This window comes from Cydia splendana, chromosome 5, assembly GCF_910591565.1.
Source record: "Cydia splendana chromosome 5, ilCydSple1.2, whole genome shotgun sequence".
In the NCBI taxonomy this organism is placed as follows: Eukaryota; Metazoa; Arthropoda; class Insecta; order Lepidoptera; family Tortricidae; genus Cydia; species Cydia splendana.
Window position 1 is genome coordinate 14183344 of NC_085964.1, and position 18683 is coordinate 14202026.

General features: G+C 35.5%; 1 protein-coding gene across 4 annotated transcripts in view; it reads right to left on the minus strand.

Moving 5' to 3' along the window:
- LOC134790789 (sodium/hydrogen exchanger 9B2-like) overlaps positions 1 to 18683 on the minus strand; it is a 70295-nt gene that overhangs the window by 33785 nt on the left and 17827 nt on the right. For 3 of the 4 annotated variants that reach the window (XM_063761722.1, XM_063761724.1, XM_063761723.1), the window contains exon 2: positions 12943 to 13187. In XM_063761722.1, the coding sequence (XP_063617792.1) occupies positions 12943 to 13187 (245 nt within the window). Of the gene's footprint in view, positions 1 to 12942; positions 13188 to 16919; positions 17060 to 18683 lie in introns of those variants that run through there. The other variant, XM_063761726.1, reaches the window with a different exon arrangement.

Consider the following 18683-nt stretch of genomic DNA (forward strand, 5'->3'; position numbering starts at 1 on the left):
GAGTAGTTACTATAAGATATTTAATCCGAAAAGTCACTTTTATTCCAGGAAGTTAACATGGAATTTATAATAAGACTGTATCGTTAATTATAGGGACAACTTTACTTAGCCGTTTTTTTTTTGGTATTATATTTTTATTTCAAAACCACACATGTGTTTAATTAGTGCTTTAATAAGGTACACATTTCGTCCTGGGAGCGCGACGTAAAGCATATGGTTTGGACGGAATTTACCCAATCCTCTCGAGTAACAATAGCGAGTGCTGACAAATACTAGAAGAAAATTTGCGGTTTGCGAACAAGACAATATCACACAAAAAAAATCGTACTATGGAAACAGCAATTACACATGATTCGTATAGCGAAACATCTGGACATAGTCTAAGCATTTCTTTTCGTTAAAAAAAAAGTTTAGGATCTGTGCATGGTGGCCTTTTAGAGAATATGGCATGCTACTTACGACAACTATGACTTTGACATCTAATATAACTATCAAGGAGCGTTTCTATCGACCCGCTCTAGCGATGGATCAACGCCATGAATGTCCGTTAGGCTTTGGTTTTAAGATTATTCTTCTAGCTGTCTCCGTCATTACGCTTGCATCAGAAATTGAAGGGATTCCAAAACGTGGGGTGAAAAATCGTTTTTATGTAAAAATAAAAATTCACCACATTTATTCCCCAGCTGCTCAATTGAATAGTCATGAAGAGGACACTTAGATAACATGTTTTGGCAGCCTATTAACCTGTTGTTACTATAAATCGTACCAAAGAGTCGGTGAAATAGTCTCAAATTCAGCTCGATAGGCTTGTCCGCACTGTATTTGCTATACGGTGTTAAAAGCACCATAAAGTCCCTAAAGTAAAAAAAAATGTCAAACCTTCTTAAATCAGATATAGGTTAAAAATACCCTCAGATCAAACTCTTAGAACATAGTAATACAAAATAATACACATGCCAACAGTTAGACCAGGTTTTATCTGTCCCTATACTTAACGATACAGTCTAACGAATGCAATATTTTTAGGACAATTCAACACTTAAGCTATTAATTAAACAAACTTAACCCGCCAAATATTAAAGATTTAAGTTATATAGTCAATTAGGAACCCAGATACTAGTTGGAGTTAAATCAATTGGTGGTTTGAGAAAGGGTACAGTTGGAACGCAAAATAAAGTAGAACATTGCTTAAAAAATGTCGGACGAACATAAGAAAACAATGTTCGGAGCTAGGATTAGATTAAATTTAAAATTATAATTTTTACCAGACAGTTCTGCTTAGTGCTTAAAATGGATACCCAATACTCCAATAAGTCCAGTAATATACAGGGTGGCCAAAAAATAAGTGCATTCCCGTTGCCAGGGAGATTTGGATTACACTGAGCAACGTTTACTATGGGACCAACCCCGAAATCGCGAAAAACAAAAATTACCCTCCCATAGAAAATGGACCAGCCAAAATATATGAAACAGCCAAATTTTTTTAATCCCCATAAGCTAAATGCGGGAATGCACTTATTTATTAGCGATTCTGTATTTATTGCACACATTAAACAAAATACATATAGGTAGGTGTAATAATGCTTGAATATATCGGTAATAAATCAATCGTCTCCATGACGAAATAACTAAAGTGTCCGTGACGAAATATACTGAATAGAGCGTGTGGAGTTTTATTGTTATTCGAATTTTGCTTTGTACGAATATTCACTTGACAATTATCACGCTAGAAATCATGTGACTCTGATACACAAAAAACTGGTCATGATAAATGCAGAATCAGAGTTCTCATTCCTTGCTTACTCGTAGGTACATTAACTCTGTAAAAACCAGTGTAATTATGACCGCGAGATTCACAGCTTAGTACGTGATATATACTTTCAGTTTCACTGGTTACTCGTGAGCTCAATTACACTACACTGCCGCCAGCTCGCGATGGGAATATGTACATATAAAACAAGATCATGCATGCGAAGTACTTACCTACCAAACCAGATATAAATAGATGATGCGAAGAAAGGGGACGGCCGCTTCTCTATACAAAAGTAGACCCCATTTTCCTCTCTGGATATTGACATTATGGAAAATATTTTTACATAATTTCATGTAAGTACATTAATCATAGCTGTACCCCTACGTCTGACTTTTTTCGGTGACGTTTGATTGTAAAAATTAGGAGCAAAAAAACAGATCTCATACAATTTTTTAAATGCTTTTAACTCTTTTAATAATTAAAAAAACCGAAAAAAAAAAATGTTGGGGCATAGCTGTGGTTGATATTATTTACAAAAAATGGTGTCAAAATATTTTCAATAATGTTAATATCCAGAGAGCAAAATGAGGGCTACATTTGTATGAAAAGGCGATTTCGCACGGGCGTTTAAATGTCTTAATGCGCTTAATTATTTATAGTCTGATGTTAGAAACATTTTAGGTTTGTGTCATAAGGTTGTTCGTCTATTAGTGCTTTGTTGAAACTCACAATTCCTCTATTACTGCCAAGTCTGTTTACAAATTTATATAAGTTGTGAAATGCGGACCTTAAAAAAAAATACTTTTTGCATTAGTTGGGGCTAGCAATGTACAAATTGCAGAACATTCCCAAAAAGCGGAAACGTTCTCGAGAATGTTGTCAGAACATTCCTGCAACATGGAAATTATTGTTCCGCCATCTTGGACTTTTTCCAAAAAAATTTTTTTCCATAGGAATCTAGAGGCCTCTTTCTCCCGCCATGCCAAATCTCAGCGCGCTCGGACCAACTTGAAAAAAAAAAAAGGCTATTTTGATTTTTTTTAATGCAGTTTGTTTTGTCTCGGGGCCCTTTATGACATTTGGTCGAGCACCCCCCACCTATCACGCACCGTTTAAAAGTTGCCATACAAAATAAAAGTGGCCAGTTTTCCCGCAATTGTAGCATTTTTCCAAAAAAAAAAATTTTCATAGGTATTTAGGGGACCCCGAGATTTCGTGACCAACATTTCAGCGCGCTAGGACAAACTTGAAAAAATTAAAACAAAAAAGTCGGCTATATTGAGAAAAAAAATTAATGGCGGCGTCAAAAACTGCCAGGGTCCCTCTATGACATTTGGTCGAGCACTGACATTTGGGGCGTAAAATCATACCCTAAAATTATAGCGAATGGCGCGAATGTGGTTCTGAAATTAAATTTTAATGGTTAAGCAGATGTATACCGAGTTCTATCGGCTCGATTCGGAAAATGAATTAGATTTCTACTAGACTTCAACAAGTTACGATACGGATAATTTAAAGATATTTGTAAGAGAGATATGTCAAATTTGACGTTTTCGCGATTCTGGAGGTCCTCTTGAACGATTTCGACAAGTTATGACTTATCCAAGTCACATCTAGTCGATATCTAATGTAGATCTAGTTGATCTCTAAGTCGTCTCAAGATCTTGTGATTATCTCGAAATCCGAATAGGCCTGTATGGACAAAGTGTCTAGTAATAATTCTTAACTAAGATTTCTGAACAATTCTTAGGTTTTTTAAGCAGTGTAAGGGGTAATACTTGCGTAATTATTAAAGGCTGCTATTTAATTGATCACCAGATTTAGTAAAATTTAATACCAAAAAAATATATTTTACCACCCTAAAATAATGAATGATCACCAAAATTATAACACCATTTTAATGTGAAATGATTACCAATTTTATTACATTTTACTATCCTTATAAAGGAAATGACACCTAACTAATCATTATTAACCCAAAAATTGTAAATGATTACCAAATTTGAAACCCCATTTTAATGTGAAATGATAACCAAATTTTTACATCTTGCTATCCTATTAAAGAAAATGACACAAAAATAATCATTGTAAACCCAAAAATAGTAAATGACCACCAAAATTAGAACTCCATTTTAATGTAAAATTATAACCACATTTTTAAATCTTGCTATCCTATTAAAGCAAATTACTCCAAAATAATCATTGTAAACCCACAAATAGTTTATGACCACCAAAATTATAACCACATTTTTATTAAAAATGTGCAAATATTTAATAAAATACTATTAAATTAATTAATCCACTTCGTCACCTTTTTCTAGTAGCATTTTATTTCTGTAACAGTCGCAGTTCTAACCTAACCTAACCCACTTTTCTAGTAGCATTTCGTTTCTGTAAGGGTCGCAGTTCAAACCTAATCTAACCCACTTTTCTAGTAGCATTTCTTTTCTGCAAGGGTCGCAGTTCAACCCTAACCTAACCCACTTTTCTAGTAGCATTTCGTTTCTATATGGGTCGCAGTTCAAACCTAACCTAACCCACTTTTCTAGTAGCATTTCTTTCTGTAAGTGTCGCAGTTCAAACCTAAGCTAACCCACTTTTCTAGTAGCATTTCTTTTCTGTAAGGGTCGCAGTTCAAACCTAACCTAACCTACTTTTCTAGTAGCATTTATTTTCTGTATGGGTCGAGTTCAAACCTAACCTAACCTACTTTTATAGTACCATTTCGTTTCTGTAAGGGTCGCAGTTCAAACCTAATCTAACCCACTTTTCTAGTAGCATTTCGTTTCTGCAAGGGTCGCAGTTCAACCCTAACCTAATCCACTTTTCTAGTAGCATTTGGTTTCTATATGGGTCGCAGTTCAAACCTAACCTAACCCACTTTTCTAGTAGCATTTCTTTCTGTAAGTGTCGCAGTTCAAACCTAAGCTAACCCACTTTTCTAGTAGCATTTCTTTTCTGTAAGGGTCGCAGTTCAAACCTAACCTAACCTACTTTTCTAGTAGCATTTATTTTCTGTATGGGTCGAGTTCAAACCTAACCTAACCCACTTTTCTAGTAGCATTTCTTTTCTGTAAGGGTCGCAGTTCAAACCTAACCTAACCCATTTTTATAGTAGCATTTGGTTTCTGTAAGGGTCGCAATTCAAACCTAACCTAACCCACTTTTCTGATAGCAGTTTGGTTCTATAAGGGTCGCAGTTCAAACCTAACCTAACCCACTTTTCTAGTAGCATTTCGTTTCTGTATGGGTCGCAGTTGAAACCTAACCTAACCCACTTTTCTAGTAGCATTTCGTTTCTGTATGGGTCGCAGTTGAAACCTAACCTAACCCACTTTTCTAGTAGCATTTCGGTTCTGTGAGGATCGCAGTTCTAACCTAACCTAACCCACTTTTATAGTAGCATTTCGTTTCTGTAAAGGTCGCAGTTCAAACCTAACCTAACCTACTTTTATAGTACCATTTCGTTTCTGTAAGGGTCGCAGTGCTAACCTAACTTAACCCACTTAACTGATAGCAGTTTAACTTACTTTTCTAGTAGCATAACGAAATGCTACTAGAAAAGTACGTTAGGTTAGGTAGGTATGCGGTGCGGGGTACGGGGGGTTGAGCGAGAGGGGGTAGTAATTTTGGCATCAGTTTACTTTATTTGGTAATATGTATACATTTTTTGGTAATCATAGTGGTTTATTTAGGTGAAAATATCGCATTAATTTGGTCTTCAAGATTTGGTGATCATTAATGATTTTTGGTGGTCATTCAATATATTTGGTATTTGAATACAATTTGAAGGGCAGTCGTAATTAAAACGGTGGTACTTTTGTATTTTTAGGCCTTATGTTTTTGGTGTTCAGTAATTTTTTTTGGTAAGCATGTTTTTTTTTATTTAGGGTATCAAAGTATTTTTTGGTGGTCATTATATTTGTAGCCATTATTAAACTGAAAGATGTTTTTTTAGATTAATGTTACTGTTTTTATATATTGTTATCACCCCGCAAAAAGTAAGAAATAAATACATATAAGAAATAAATAAATATTATGAATATAAGAAATGAGTCATCATCAGACATAGGAATCCGCGGGCCAAATTGTGAATTAAGACTTTGTTTGTGCACTTATGGTACTAATTACAACAAAATAGTTAAAAATTAGTTTTTAATTGCCTAATCGTTTTAAAACAGCCTAAATTTTGTTGTAATTAGTACCATAAGTGCACAAACATAAAGTCTTAATTCACAATTTGCCCCGCGGATTCCTATGTCTGGTCATCATCATCATCATCTCAGCCATAAGACGTCCACTGCTGAACATAGGACCCGGGTATGGGTACGGGCAGCAGCGTCCCTCAAATTCGGTGTACTCGACTGCGATCGCCAGCCAACTCGCCTGCCAAGCGTGGCGATTATGGCATTCACCCCCCATCATGCAGAGCACAAAAAAGAAATGAGTATTTATCGGATATTTGATGGTGATGTGACTAATGAGTCTCAGTGTATACCAAAATTCGTGTTTTTTATATTATTGTTATGCGCCTGCAAATTTACTACCATCCACATTTTCATTGGGTAAAGCCATGAATGACTCGCGGCATGGAAAGTAGGCGTTTAAACCATAGCCGAGCCAAACCTAGCCACGTTGACAATCGTAGTAGTAGTAGTAGTAGTAGTAATCACTTTATTGTACACAACACAGGTTTACAAAAATAAATTACAGTAATGGAAGTACAAAGGCGAACAATCGTATGCAGGAAACGGAACGCCTAAACCTAAATGATATGTGTTCAACAAATTATATATTTCCAAAAGAAAACTGACCCTCCCTCCTGCAAACAAGTTTCTATTCAGGAGGAGTTTGTTATCTCTTAGCAGCAGGTATTAGGCATCTGCAGCTTACTGTACTTGATTGATGATATAAAGTATTTTTAATTATGGCTTTATTTTAGTTTTAATGCAGGATGTGCTCGCGGTACTTGCTTTGATGTAAGTAGGTAAAAAAAATCTTTTGGGAGGTCCCAGATTTCCCTGAATCAGCACCGGGGGCATTCAATCACGTCATTGTACTAAATTAATTAATTTAGGTATTAGGTATCTGTAACATTTTCAATATAATAATATGTGGTCTTTCCATGACCACAGCTGGTGCAACTCAGCTGAAACGTCGGAATTTAAGGTAAAAACAATTAAATTATATCGCGGTAGACCCGTTTGTGTAATTATATACATTTTCAATATTTTGAACGTTATGGAAAGAATACGAAAATAAATACTTTTGTAACTATGGATTTTTACAGAAGAATCACCTTGAAAATAATCGAGACGTGTACCTAATGTTGTGCTATGTTGTCATTGCTACAATAAACAAAATCATTTACTCTCTGAACAATCAATGAGCCAATGTAGTAACCTTAATACATAATGAAGTGTCCGTATTTATAAATAAATATAAACATGTCTCATTATCATATGACTAAATTAAATTGCTTAGAGATAAACCTTATGTGAACGGCACAGTCTTTTCTTATGTTTAATACAAATAGCACGCCCAGACGATTAGACCCTCGATTCTAGGCATAATATTTAGTTTAATAAAGGTTGTTTTACTATTGGGAGAGGTCTAATATACGTGGTCCTTACTCCTTAGGTTACCCAAGGCAGTCACGTGATGTGTGCAAGAGACGGATGACTAATTTACTGCGAACGGTGTACGACTTGCTAGTGAAAGGTACCTACGCTAAATATTATAAAGACGGCACTGGGTGCGTATTTCTCTTATTAAGTAACGCAACGGTGGACTAGAACGTATCCTTACACCTCCTGCGAGACTTTACCTAGAATCTAGATATAGGTACCAAAATGAACTAATACCAGTTAAGTTCCTGGTTGTTATTAAATAAAACTATGACCAACGTTAATGTGAAGCTTTGAAATGTGATAAATTTCTCATTAAGAATAAGAATAAGAATAAATTAAATTGTTTAAAAGTGATCCATACACATTTCGTCAATTTTTAGGGTTCCGTACCCAAAGGGTAAAACGGGACCCTATTACTAAGACTTCGCTGTCCGTCCGTCCGTCCGTCCGTCCGTCCGTCCGTCCGTCCGTCCGTCCGTCCGTCCGTCCGTCCGTCTGTCACCAGGCTGTATCTCACGAACCGTGATAGCTAGACAGTTGAAATTTTCACAGATGATGTATTTCTGTTGCCGCTATAACAACAAATACTAAAAACAGAATAAAACAAAGATTTAAATGGGGCTCCCATACAACAAACGTGATTTTTGACCAAAGTTAAGCAACGTCGGGAGTGGTCAGTACTTGGATGGGTGACCGTATTTTTTTTGCTTTTTTTTTGTTTTTTTTTTATATGGTACGGAACCCTTCGTGCGCGAGTCCGACTCGCACTTGCCCGATTTTTAATTTAAGTACTTTGTAGTAACAAATGCCACACTTTGTCGATTGATATCTACGTTTCGTATAAAGTATGAGTAATAGTATATATATTGTATTACCATACAATATAATGAAAATTACAAATATTAACCCTTAACAGAATGCAACACATATTGAGACATTAGGATTTGACTCTATTGTCATGTCATTAAAGGTTAGATTTGACAAATCCGCCGCGCGTCATCGTGGATGACACGAACTCTCCACGAAGATTACACACAGTAAGCAAACGCCTGTAGTTTTGATAAAAGCAAATCAGACAAAAGTAAACTTGTTGCTTAATTAGATAATAGTTGGATATAACGATCAAAAATTGTTACAACTATCCCGAATATGTATGTTAATACGAAATACAAAAATCCCCCTATAGGATGGATTTTTGTATTTGACTACTAGTTAAATCAGTTTCTTTTTTCGAACTGTCAAAACGATTTGCTACTATGGAATTGATATGAAACACTAGCATGTGACGTCACTATCAAATTACCTACTCTTTATTGTTTTATACGGGTTTTATAATAGAAATTGTGTCTAAAAATAACTGCTGTCTATGTTTCTTTATTAATCTTCTGGTGCTTTATTTCTTGCAAGGTGAAATAAAATAATTTATTTTAAATACAGTCAAATACCATATTCATCCAAAGGAAAGACAAAGTGAAGTTCATTCAAATCAGAAAGAAATCCAAAGTTAAATCAGTACTTAACTAGGCCAAGCAATAAGAAGGTATAGAGGGAAATGTTAGGAACACAATTTTTGACTCGGTAACTTTGTTTGGACTAGTTAGGAGGTGTACCTACATATCAAAAGACCAAAACGGTAAAAAGCTAAAATTGGAGTGGGAAGGACATATTTTAAGACACGAGATGGTAGAAACAAGAGGGATAGAAATATAGCAACAAAACAGAATGGTATCCAAGACGTGGTTAAAGATGGAAAACCAAAAATAAGATGGGAAGATGACATTAACCCTTTACCGCATATGGATACAAATTTGGAACGTAATAATATTATCCTCGTGGATTGATATAAGCGTCATCTGTTTTACTGAACTTGTAAGAGGTAGAAACAATGAATACTACTGAACGTTTTCAGCTTATAACTAGTTGGTGGTCCACATGACGTTATCATTTCCACCGACGTCCGGCAATTTTACTTGCAAGTGTGATTGACTACTTTGTAATTAGCTTTTCGTTGTTATATTTAGTGCAATAAATACATTCCAGCGTTGAGTATTAGAAAAACAGATGCCGCGAGATTTTACGGTAAAACATGTAAGCATTTATATACAAATGACTATGTATGATGTCGTGAAAGTTTGCTCCTGAAATGGAACACTATGCGTTACAAGCTAAAAGGATTGGACTAATATGGAACATTATGTATTAGTGATTTTTTTATCAGTTTGGCAAATATGGAACCTTATGCACTCAGGCAAGCTACTTCTTTATTTTATTTTTATTAAGTTAGGTACGTTAGCCGCATTGTTAAAAATTTGTAGATAACCGGTGTCAGCTGGTAGCTACAGATAACCAATAACGATCAAATTATTTTACTACGTCAATGTCAAACAAGCATACGTTCCGTATGGTGGTAAGTGGCTAACATAGCCTAAGCCTTACCAAAAATAAGTATAAAAATAATAAATAGTTTTTGAAAATGTAAGTGATTTTTTAAACTTCCATACATATATTGCATACAGTTCCAAATTTGATTAGTTTAATAATCGGGCTCCGGTTAGCCACTAATACATAAAGTTTTCAAATTTGGAACAAATTGTTATTTACTATTATTTTTAATTGGGTCGAATATAGATTTTTTTCCCAATTATCAATGATACATTTATAGTGTTTTATTACATATATTTAATTAGGGGAGAGTAAAAACCCAAGGTTAACCCATTCAGCGCTAATCACGACACGTTGTCGTTTTGCCTCTACGAACATTTACTCTGCATACCGGGAAACCCATGTTATTGGCTACGACGTATTGCTACGACCGTAGCTCAGCGGTGAATGTGTTCAGAAGAAATGATTGGTTAGGCACAAACTGGGAGCTATGGAGAAAGCTAAAGGTGGCCTGTGCCAGGAAGACATTATAGTAAACCATTTTAGACCTATTCAATACTCTTAAATATCAATAGGCACATTGCCTGACGGCCCGATTAAAACTTTAAGATACGTCAAATACGTCTAGATACGGTATGGATTAGATATGTCAGTGTAAAAGTGACGTTTCTTCAAACATAAAAGTCACTTTTGACAGTGAGTGTGGAAACGAGTCACTGGTAAAAATAAATGCCGTTAAGTTGTATAGACCGACAAGAAACAAAAAAGTGGCAACATCGTAGTGCTCCCTTTCAAATCAATCTTAGAAAACGGGATGACACTAAGATGTAAAAATTTCTAAACAAGAGTTTTTACTTAAATAAAACGTTATTATCAATAAAAAGAAATTGGGTACCTATTTAATATATTTCACGAATTTCCCTTTGCACTTAAATGATATTGTCAATTTTATTCAGTACTTATAAGTTATAATAGCGATGATAGAGTTAGACCAATACATTGCAATAATGAATCACAATCACTCATTTTATGCCAAAACACTGACTTCTTATTTTAGTTGCAATTTAAGATGAATTATTTTGATACTGTAATCATTAAAGATGATGTAGTGCATAATTGTTTTCCATCGTACTAAACTATGCTTATCTCTTGAGTGCCAGTAAGTAGTATAATAGATAGACCGAGAAAAGTCTGCAGTGATTTTGATAGCCCACGCAGTGCAAGTGTTATTTAAACGTCATAATTTCATAGAAGTTTGACGTTTAAAAACTTTAAAATGACACTTGCATGGCATTGGCTATCAAAATCGCTGCAGACTTTTCTCGGTCTGACTCTAGTACCAGCGTAAGACAAATACAGTATGATTCTCTGTCTCTATATGTATATATATATGTATTATGTATGAAATGAGACAGTCCTTAGCTGGTCCTTGGCCAAAACTAAATATAGTAGATGTTTATCCTCTTTTTTATTATAAATACCAATACCATAGATAAGTAATGGTTTTGTTTATGGTTGGTAACAATACGCATAAAGATCAATATTCTATAGTTTTTTCATGTCAATTACATATAAATTATTTAATATATAAATATAATATTGCAAATAAATAACTATCTAAGCGCTGTGCGTGAAATCTAAAATACTTAATAATAAAACTTTTACGTCTTAATTATTTCTTGAAGAATTTTATAAAACTACCGAAATTATTAGAAATGTGAGACAATTTTAAAAAATACAAAAATAATGAATTTACCGAAACATAGCAGTGTGAATTTTTAAATTACATTTTTGTGTGTGTATGTGGAACAGAAAATATGGCTGAATTAGGATGCCAGGCCTGTATTGTGTACCTACTTGTGTAAGTGTACGAGTAAGTACCTACCTATATGCAATATCAATCTATTATATTTAGCTACATTGTCTAAAATACACACCAGACATCAGACTGGTCGTTAGTTTCACTAAAATTATCGATATAATTAATTATTTGCTTTCAAAGGAAAGGAAGGTCAACCGGGATAAATCCAACTATGGGGATATTGCGTCTATTATTTATATTTTGATACGATTGGTCAGAACGCCCTCTATGTTACGTTTTATTTCCAAACTGTAGCTACGGCTTTTATCACTAAATGACGGGAGCTCTTGTAATTTACGTTGTTTAATAAAATAATTCAAATACCTACACGCAATAACCCCATAGTTGCATTTATCCCGGTCCACCTTAGATATTACACAGCTTAAAATTAATTGGATCTAGATAAAGTTTTAAGAGTATGAAATAGTACATTTCAATGCAAGTGTGGAAAGTATGTAACACTTTCACACGTACATTTAACGACGGTTTTTAATACATTTGCGAAAAAATCACAATAAAACAAATATTGGTAACATGAGTATTACACTTACATTTACGAATTTTCCCTTGAACTTGAATGATATTGTATATTATATATTATTCAGCACTATAAACTACGTTCAGCGTTGATTTACATTGCCTAAATTAATCACAATAACTCATTTAACAGCAACTGTAAGAGTGTTTTTGTAAAACACTCTTACAGTTGCAATTTAAGATAATTATTTTGATACAACTAAATTTCAAGTGAAAATGGCGGGCGCCGGTTTTACTTTTTAATTTTTCATTTTTTCTGTTAACGACAAACGCCAACGCCAAAATGATTTTGTTCCATTTAGCCAAATAATAAAAAAGTTTTTTAGTGAAATATCGTATTTTATAACGTTTTATTTATATAATAACAAATAAATATTTACTTTATATCGTGTAACAATACTTTTTGTACGTAATAAATGTGCAATGCCAAAATAATTTTTTTTTGACTATCCAAACTCTTTGGTGTGGACGTATCGAATACGGTCAGAATTAAATAAAAAAAAGCTGGAAAAGTAAAAAGCACTAGTTCGCAAAAACAACTTTGCGAACGCTAAACAGCTACGTAAAGTAGCACTTTTTGAGCAACTGTATTAAAAATATTATATTCGATTTAATAATAGGTCATTTGTCGCACATGTTTGTGTTTTAGAGCGGGCCAACACATCCACCCATGATTTTGACTGTGAAATATACCAGTACGTATTCCCAATAATCCTAAAGCGTACTTATGAAGGGGAACCAGACTTATTTTGACTTTTAAGTATAATAAAAAAAGTTACCTTTCGGAAGGTGCATTTTCTCTGTCTTTGCTGTTTTCGTCGGCCATAATTGAGACTTTTCTCTTGTTGTCCGGGTTTGAAGTGTGTGGGTTGGTCACGAGAGACGGCCGTAGCGGCAGTGGGGCTGCCTGCTGTTTGGGGCGCTCGGACACCGGCGGGGGAGGGTTAGCCTCTTGATTCTGAAGGTCGCTCAGGTCGAATGGATACTCCTTGATAGCAGTCATTCGGATGCTTGTTTTTCGAACCTGAAAGTGACAGTGAAAAATTTATTGCCACACTTTCTACTACATTTTCCTATTGACTTATTTTCACAGTAGACCTAGGGATCACTCTCAAAAGAGTATAGCGCACTTATTATGATACAAAGAGTACTGAATTATAGCTGAAACCTTTTGGAATTGTCAAAAATAACCTATAAGTGGTTAGTATACTTTAGTTTTAACTAGAAAATCTATGGAATGCTTAATAGCGGCTATAGGTTTAACTAAGGCGGTCGGTAAAAAGTAGTACTTAATGAAACGAATACTATACATTCGTATTCACCGAATATTAAAAAGTTATTTTTTTTGGGCTCAGTCATTTTCAACGTAGATGTAGTATCCCTCTCTAATTAGTGCTGTAAGAAAAAGACGGGTCGTCTAGTCTTGCGGACGAGATACTGTCCCGGCGCTTCTGTGCTTGCTAAGCCTACATCTACGTTAAAAATTTGAACCGAGTCCAACATACACGGAAAATCAGAGATTCTTTCTAATTAAAATATAAAAAAAAACACTTTGACCATCGCGATGAATATTTAAGGGCTTCCAGGTCTCATTGGCCTTCGATATATAGCTCTCCGTTTTCTTGTGTTTTATACATATGGCTTAGGCCCACTTCATAGTTATTGCATTGTAAATTTTAGTTAAAAAAGTAAATGATGAGTTCGATAAAAAATAACATTATTCTTCGCATTGTTCTGAGAGATGATATTGACATTTCATACAGTACCTCGATATGGCGATATATTCGGATATGGCAAAACTATAAGGATTCGTAGTTGACTACAGAACTCTAAAAATGCAGTAATTATGCGCTAATTCCTGGCATCAATAGAAATGATCTCTAATCGATTGTTTTGAGAGCAGGGGGCCGATTTTTGAATTTCGACCGCTCGATTTCGTGTATTTCGTTCAATAATATCTCCAGTAACCGGCATTTAAATTCTACTAATAAAATTGAAAACGAGTGGTCAATACCACTTGATTCCCAATTTCTATCGCTCGTATTTCAAAAATAAACATTTCGCTGTTTTCCACCGATTTTCGAGTGACGAAATCGAACGCTCGAAATTCAAAAATCGGCCCCCAGACATTGACATTTCATGCAGTTTCTTGATAGGTTGGCGTCTCGACTGAACCAAGGATTGTAAAATAAGGATGCACTTTAGATTAACGAACTAAACTGATTATATTTATATGAACTGTTTGGTCATAGCTTGCCAAATTAAAATGGCAGATAGGTTTGGTCCTTACAAGATACGTAAGGCCTCCAAATCATTTTTGTGCCCTGGATGGTCCCGCAACATAAAAACTAGTTTGATATATTCAAAAGGTACTTAAATACAAAATACAGTCCGTAGCGGCCTCCTTTTTTAAATATCTTTCGTTAAATTTAAATATACAGGATTATTTAGCAGTGGCGCTAGTGTGCACATTGTCTTAGCACGGGCTCTTAATGACATTTCGAACATCGATCGTTCGAGTAAAAGATAGTACTTATGTTTAACAGCAAATGTATGAACTCATACTAAACACTAATCAATAAGTAAACAGGCCCTAAGGCCTAAGTGTACACGCTCGTTCCTACGAGCGTGTACAGCGTGCCTTATTAGAAAGATAAGCAATTATTGATTATCTCCGAAATGGAGTTAATTAGAATACCGGTGTCTTTGAGAAAGTTACTTGATTTAAGCTCAGGAATGCACCCTTGAAATTAACGGAAATAAAAAAAACACGGTGTAAAGAATATAAGCAATTTAAATATGGTTTTAATGTAAAGCGGAAAGAGAGGGAAATTTAAAAAATAATTATTGTTTTACATTAATAAATGATAAGATGATCCTAAGATATTTTAGTATTATTATTTATTAAAGTAAAACAATAATTAACGAGTTATCGAGGAGATAGTAAAAATTAGGAGATAGTAAGTTTCTACAATTTCTTAGTAACGATGTAAAAACTTAGTTAATAATTTTATTAATCATCACTTTTGCTGGGCAATTAACTCATCACGAATTTATTTGAATTCAGTATATTTTAGGCACACAGCTAGGCGAATGTAATTCGGATTCTTGATTTGATTATTTTATTAATCGAATAAGAGAAATATGTCATACCGTCATAAAGAACTACGATGGTTGTAGAGAACGAACGAAAACAGATACGAGTACCTAGCCAACGTATTTTATCCCACAAAAATATTTCAATACGATTCATAAAACACCGTGTATAATTGTTATTTGTTGTTGTTTATTACATCTGCAGCCTGTGGGCCAGCTATACTCAGCGAGCGTACTATGCTATACGAATACAACGCGAGCGTAGCGAGCGCGAAAATTTATCGATATAAAAAACGCAATTTGATAGACAGTTTTACATTTTTACTTTTAGTATGGAAATCAGACACATCATTTTATCACGAAAATTGACAGTGCTGCAGCATTAACGTTGCAACAGAATAATGCTGCTGCAGTCGCCACCCGAATGTCACCTTTATCATATCTTAAAAAGTATTTGATGCGATCCGATAATCGACGATGGCGGAGAAATCCAAAATCCAAACCACCGTATACTAGGTAATAGTTAACGTTTTCAGGATGCTGATGGGGCTGCCACGTTACTGTAGTGCATCCGGAATGTTCGCGGAGGCGCCCACGGATGACTTTTTTGCAATTATACGCAACAGATCGGCGTCACTTATGCAGAGACTGTGTGGCAGTACCAATAGCATCCTGAAAACGTTGGCAGGTAAGATAGATGCACCACTGCTCATGCACTGGAATGGACTGCATGTGGCAGCCACAGATGCTGAGAAATGGTGCATCTAGGTTGCCTAGTTATATTATTTTTTTAGTACTTGTAGATATATTATTAGATTTATGTCTTTCCCATCACGGAACAATGGTGTTCCGGACCTTTGGGAGGCGTGCGCGGAGCCGAAGCCAACACGTAGAGGCCCTTTTGACACTTTAATGAAATGTAAGGGGTACACCGAGCGGAGGCTGCCCTTGCCCGTGTCATGGGACGCACGCAGAGGCAGCACCCGCCAGGGTGTAAGGACTATTGAGAGTTGATGGAATCTAAAATGAACTAGGTTATTGGGTGAAAGCGATGGACTAAGAATTGAGCTATGGGGTAAAAAACCGGACGCCTGCCTAATAAAACGGTATGCAATTTTATATCCGGCAGACGGTGACTCGCCCTCACAAGATGGGCCCCCACAAAAAGCGACATCTAGGATGGCTCAAGGGCAACACCGGTGTGAGCGGCTCAGGGGTGTCGAGAGGTGTGCGCCGCTTTCTACCCAGTGGCTGTTAACAGCCACTGTGCCAACTCGCGTCTTATGCATATTTCACTTCCACCCCTGGAGCTTATAGCTCTAACGACTCCACTCTGGCCGGCCGGCTAAGGCAAGCCAGAGGCAGAGAATCCTGTCCCACCCACCCTCCTTGCGGGTAACAGAACTCTCCAGGAGCACTCGGGTACGTGAGGTCGCTAATCCCCAACAGCTCGCCACAAGCTGCCCTGCGTTGACTGATTGCACTGGTAAAACCAGCGGGCGATGGGGTCGTCACATCCCTACGCCTTAGATTTATTATTATTATTTTGTATGTCACTAACCTTAATCAATTTTAAGATTTGTTGTTTGTTGTAAATACTAACATTATGGATCTATGGATTCGAATTAAATAAATAATTGAAATTGAAATAATTACGCACCTCATTCCATTTGTAGCCATTCTACTAGCTTTTTTCAAATCGATTAGGTGTAAACTCCTGAATCACTACCCGCCGGTGTTGCGCGAACGCAATAGGTCTCAAAAAGCTGCGCGCGCCGCGGCCACGCGCGGTGTCCAGTTACAGACACAACTGTCTTGCGACTGAATTCGCATCACGCTTTCAGCTATGAAGCCTGAAGGCTTTGACTAAGTCATAACATGCCTTGACCGTCTCAGAAACAAATAATGTTTTATGTGTCTGCATAGTGACGTTGTATATGTATACAAGCTTGCTTATTACTTTTTTGTTTAAATTGATGGATTAAATTTCAAATAGTTGACACTACTGATAAGTCTATTTTACCAAACTCCCAAAATACCTATCAACTTTATTCTGATAGCTTTGCAAAAAAAAAAAGATTTGAAAGATGTAAATTGGATTAGAGCAAATTTAACAAAAAATCGCTTTTAACATATACTTCTTATCCTAATTTTCATTCCTGCCCACATCGTTGTGTCTCAAAACTCAGATTTTTTCTTTATTAATTAACGATAAAGTTATATACTGCAGCTATCTCTTATACATTCGAGTATTTCCGTTTATTAGCAAGCGTATAAATCGCTCTAAATACTAACTTAGAAATAATTATGTAGATGTTGGAGCATATATGATAAATCACATAATTAAAATAAATGCCAAATATTTACTTACTATTTAACAATAAATTAAAAATTATCAATTTATCACGCACTACTTTTAATTAATTAAAATAAGAAATTAAAAACACATTACACATAAAGTAACATGTTTTAAGATAACTGGCCAAAGTATTTCTAAATGTCACATCCACTAACACTTAATTACTGAATCGGTATTATTAATTGACTACCTATATTTAAATAACAATGCATTTACCGAAGTTCGACAACGAAAACATTTAAACACTCAGATCACTATAAGCTCGGTTTAGTCCAAAATCTCAAGGTACTGTGCAACAACATCTTATCAGTTGTTTCTTTTAACGATCGGCATTAAATTGAAAAAGTAAATGTATGAAGCTATTGACAGAAGTGGTTGTTGGGTAGCACTCCAGTAATTTATTTGCTTAAGTGGTCTCATCACAGTCATGTGATCGCTCACGAGGATCCGACCACGAGTCCCATCGGCTGCGTTGTGTACATGCGCCCGCGCCGTCAATCGGCCGCGCCACGCTTATCGCTCCACAACGACATTAATTGGATTGCTCACCCGAAGCTAGTTGTGACGGTTTACTTGTTGTGACACTCCAATTTAAACGTAAAAGGATAATGGCCTCTACTCTACAAAAGAAACAAGTATCTAAACTCGAATACCTTGTTGTCTCTAAGAATTTATGAAAACATCTTTGTTATTAGTTAGATACAATAGGTACTATACCAATGTTTTACCAATTTTCAGGAATCATCATCAACACAAAGAATAAAAAAAAATGTTTTATGTTAGACGGCGTGCACACATTGTCTCATTGACTCTTGACCAAAAATTTGTAAGACTCAGGCCATGCCTTTTTTTGAATAACCGTAGGCAATGCAGGCATAGATAGCTGTTTACCTACCTATCTATTCCTTAATGTTTAAAAGGGCTAACAAATGTTATAATGTTCTCAAGTTAAAGAACTAAAAAAGAACATAAACTCAGTTATTGTGATCTGATGGCGGCACATTGTTTTTAATTACAATATTTAGCCGTCAATGACAGAATAAATGTATCACTTTACATAACATT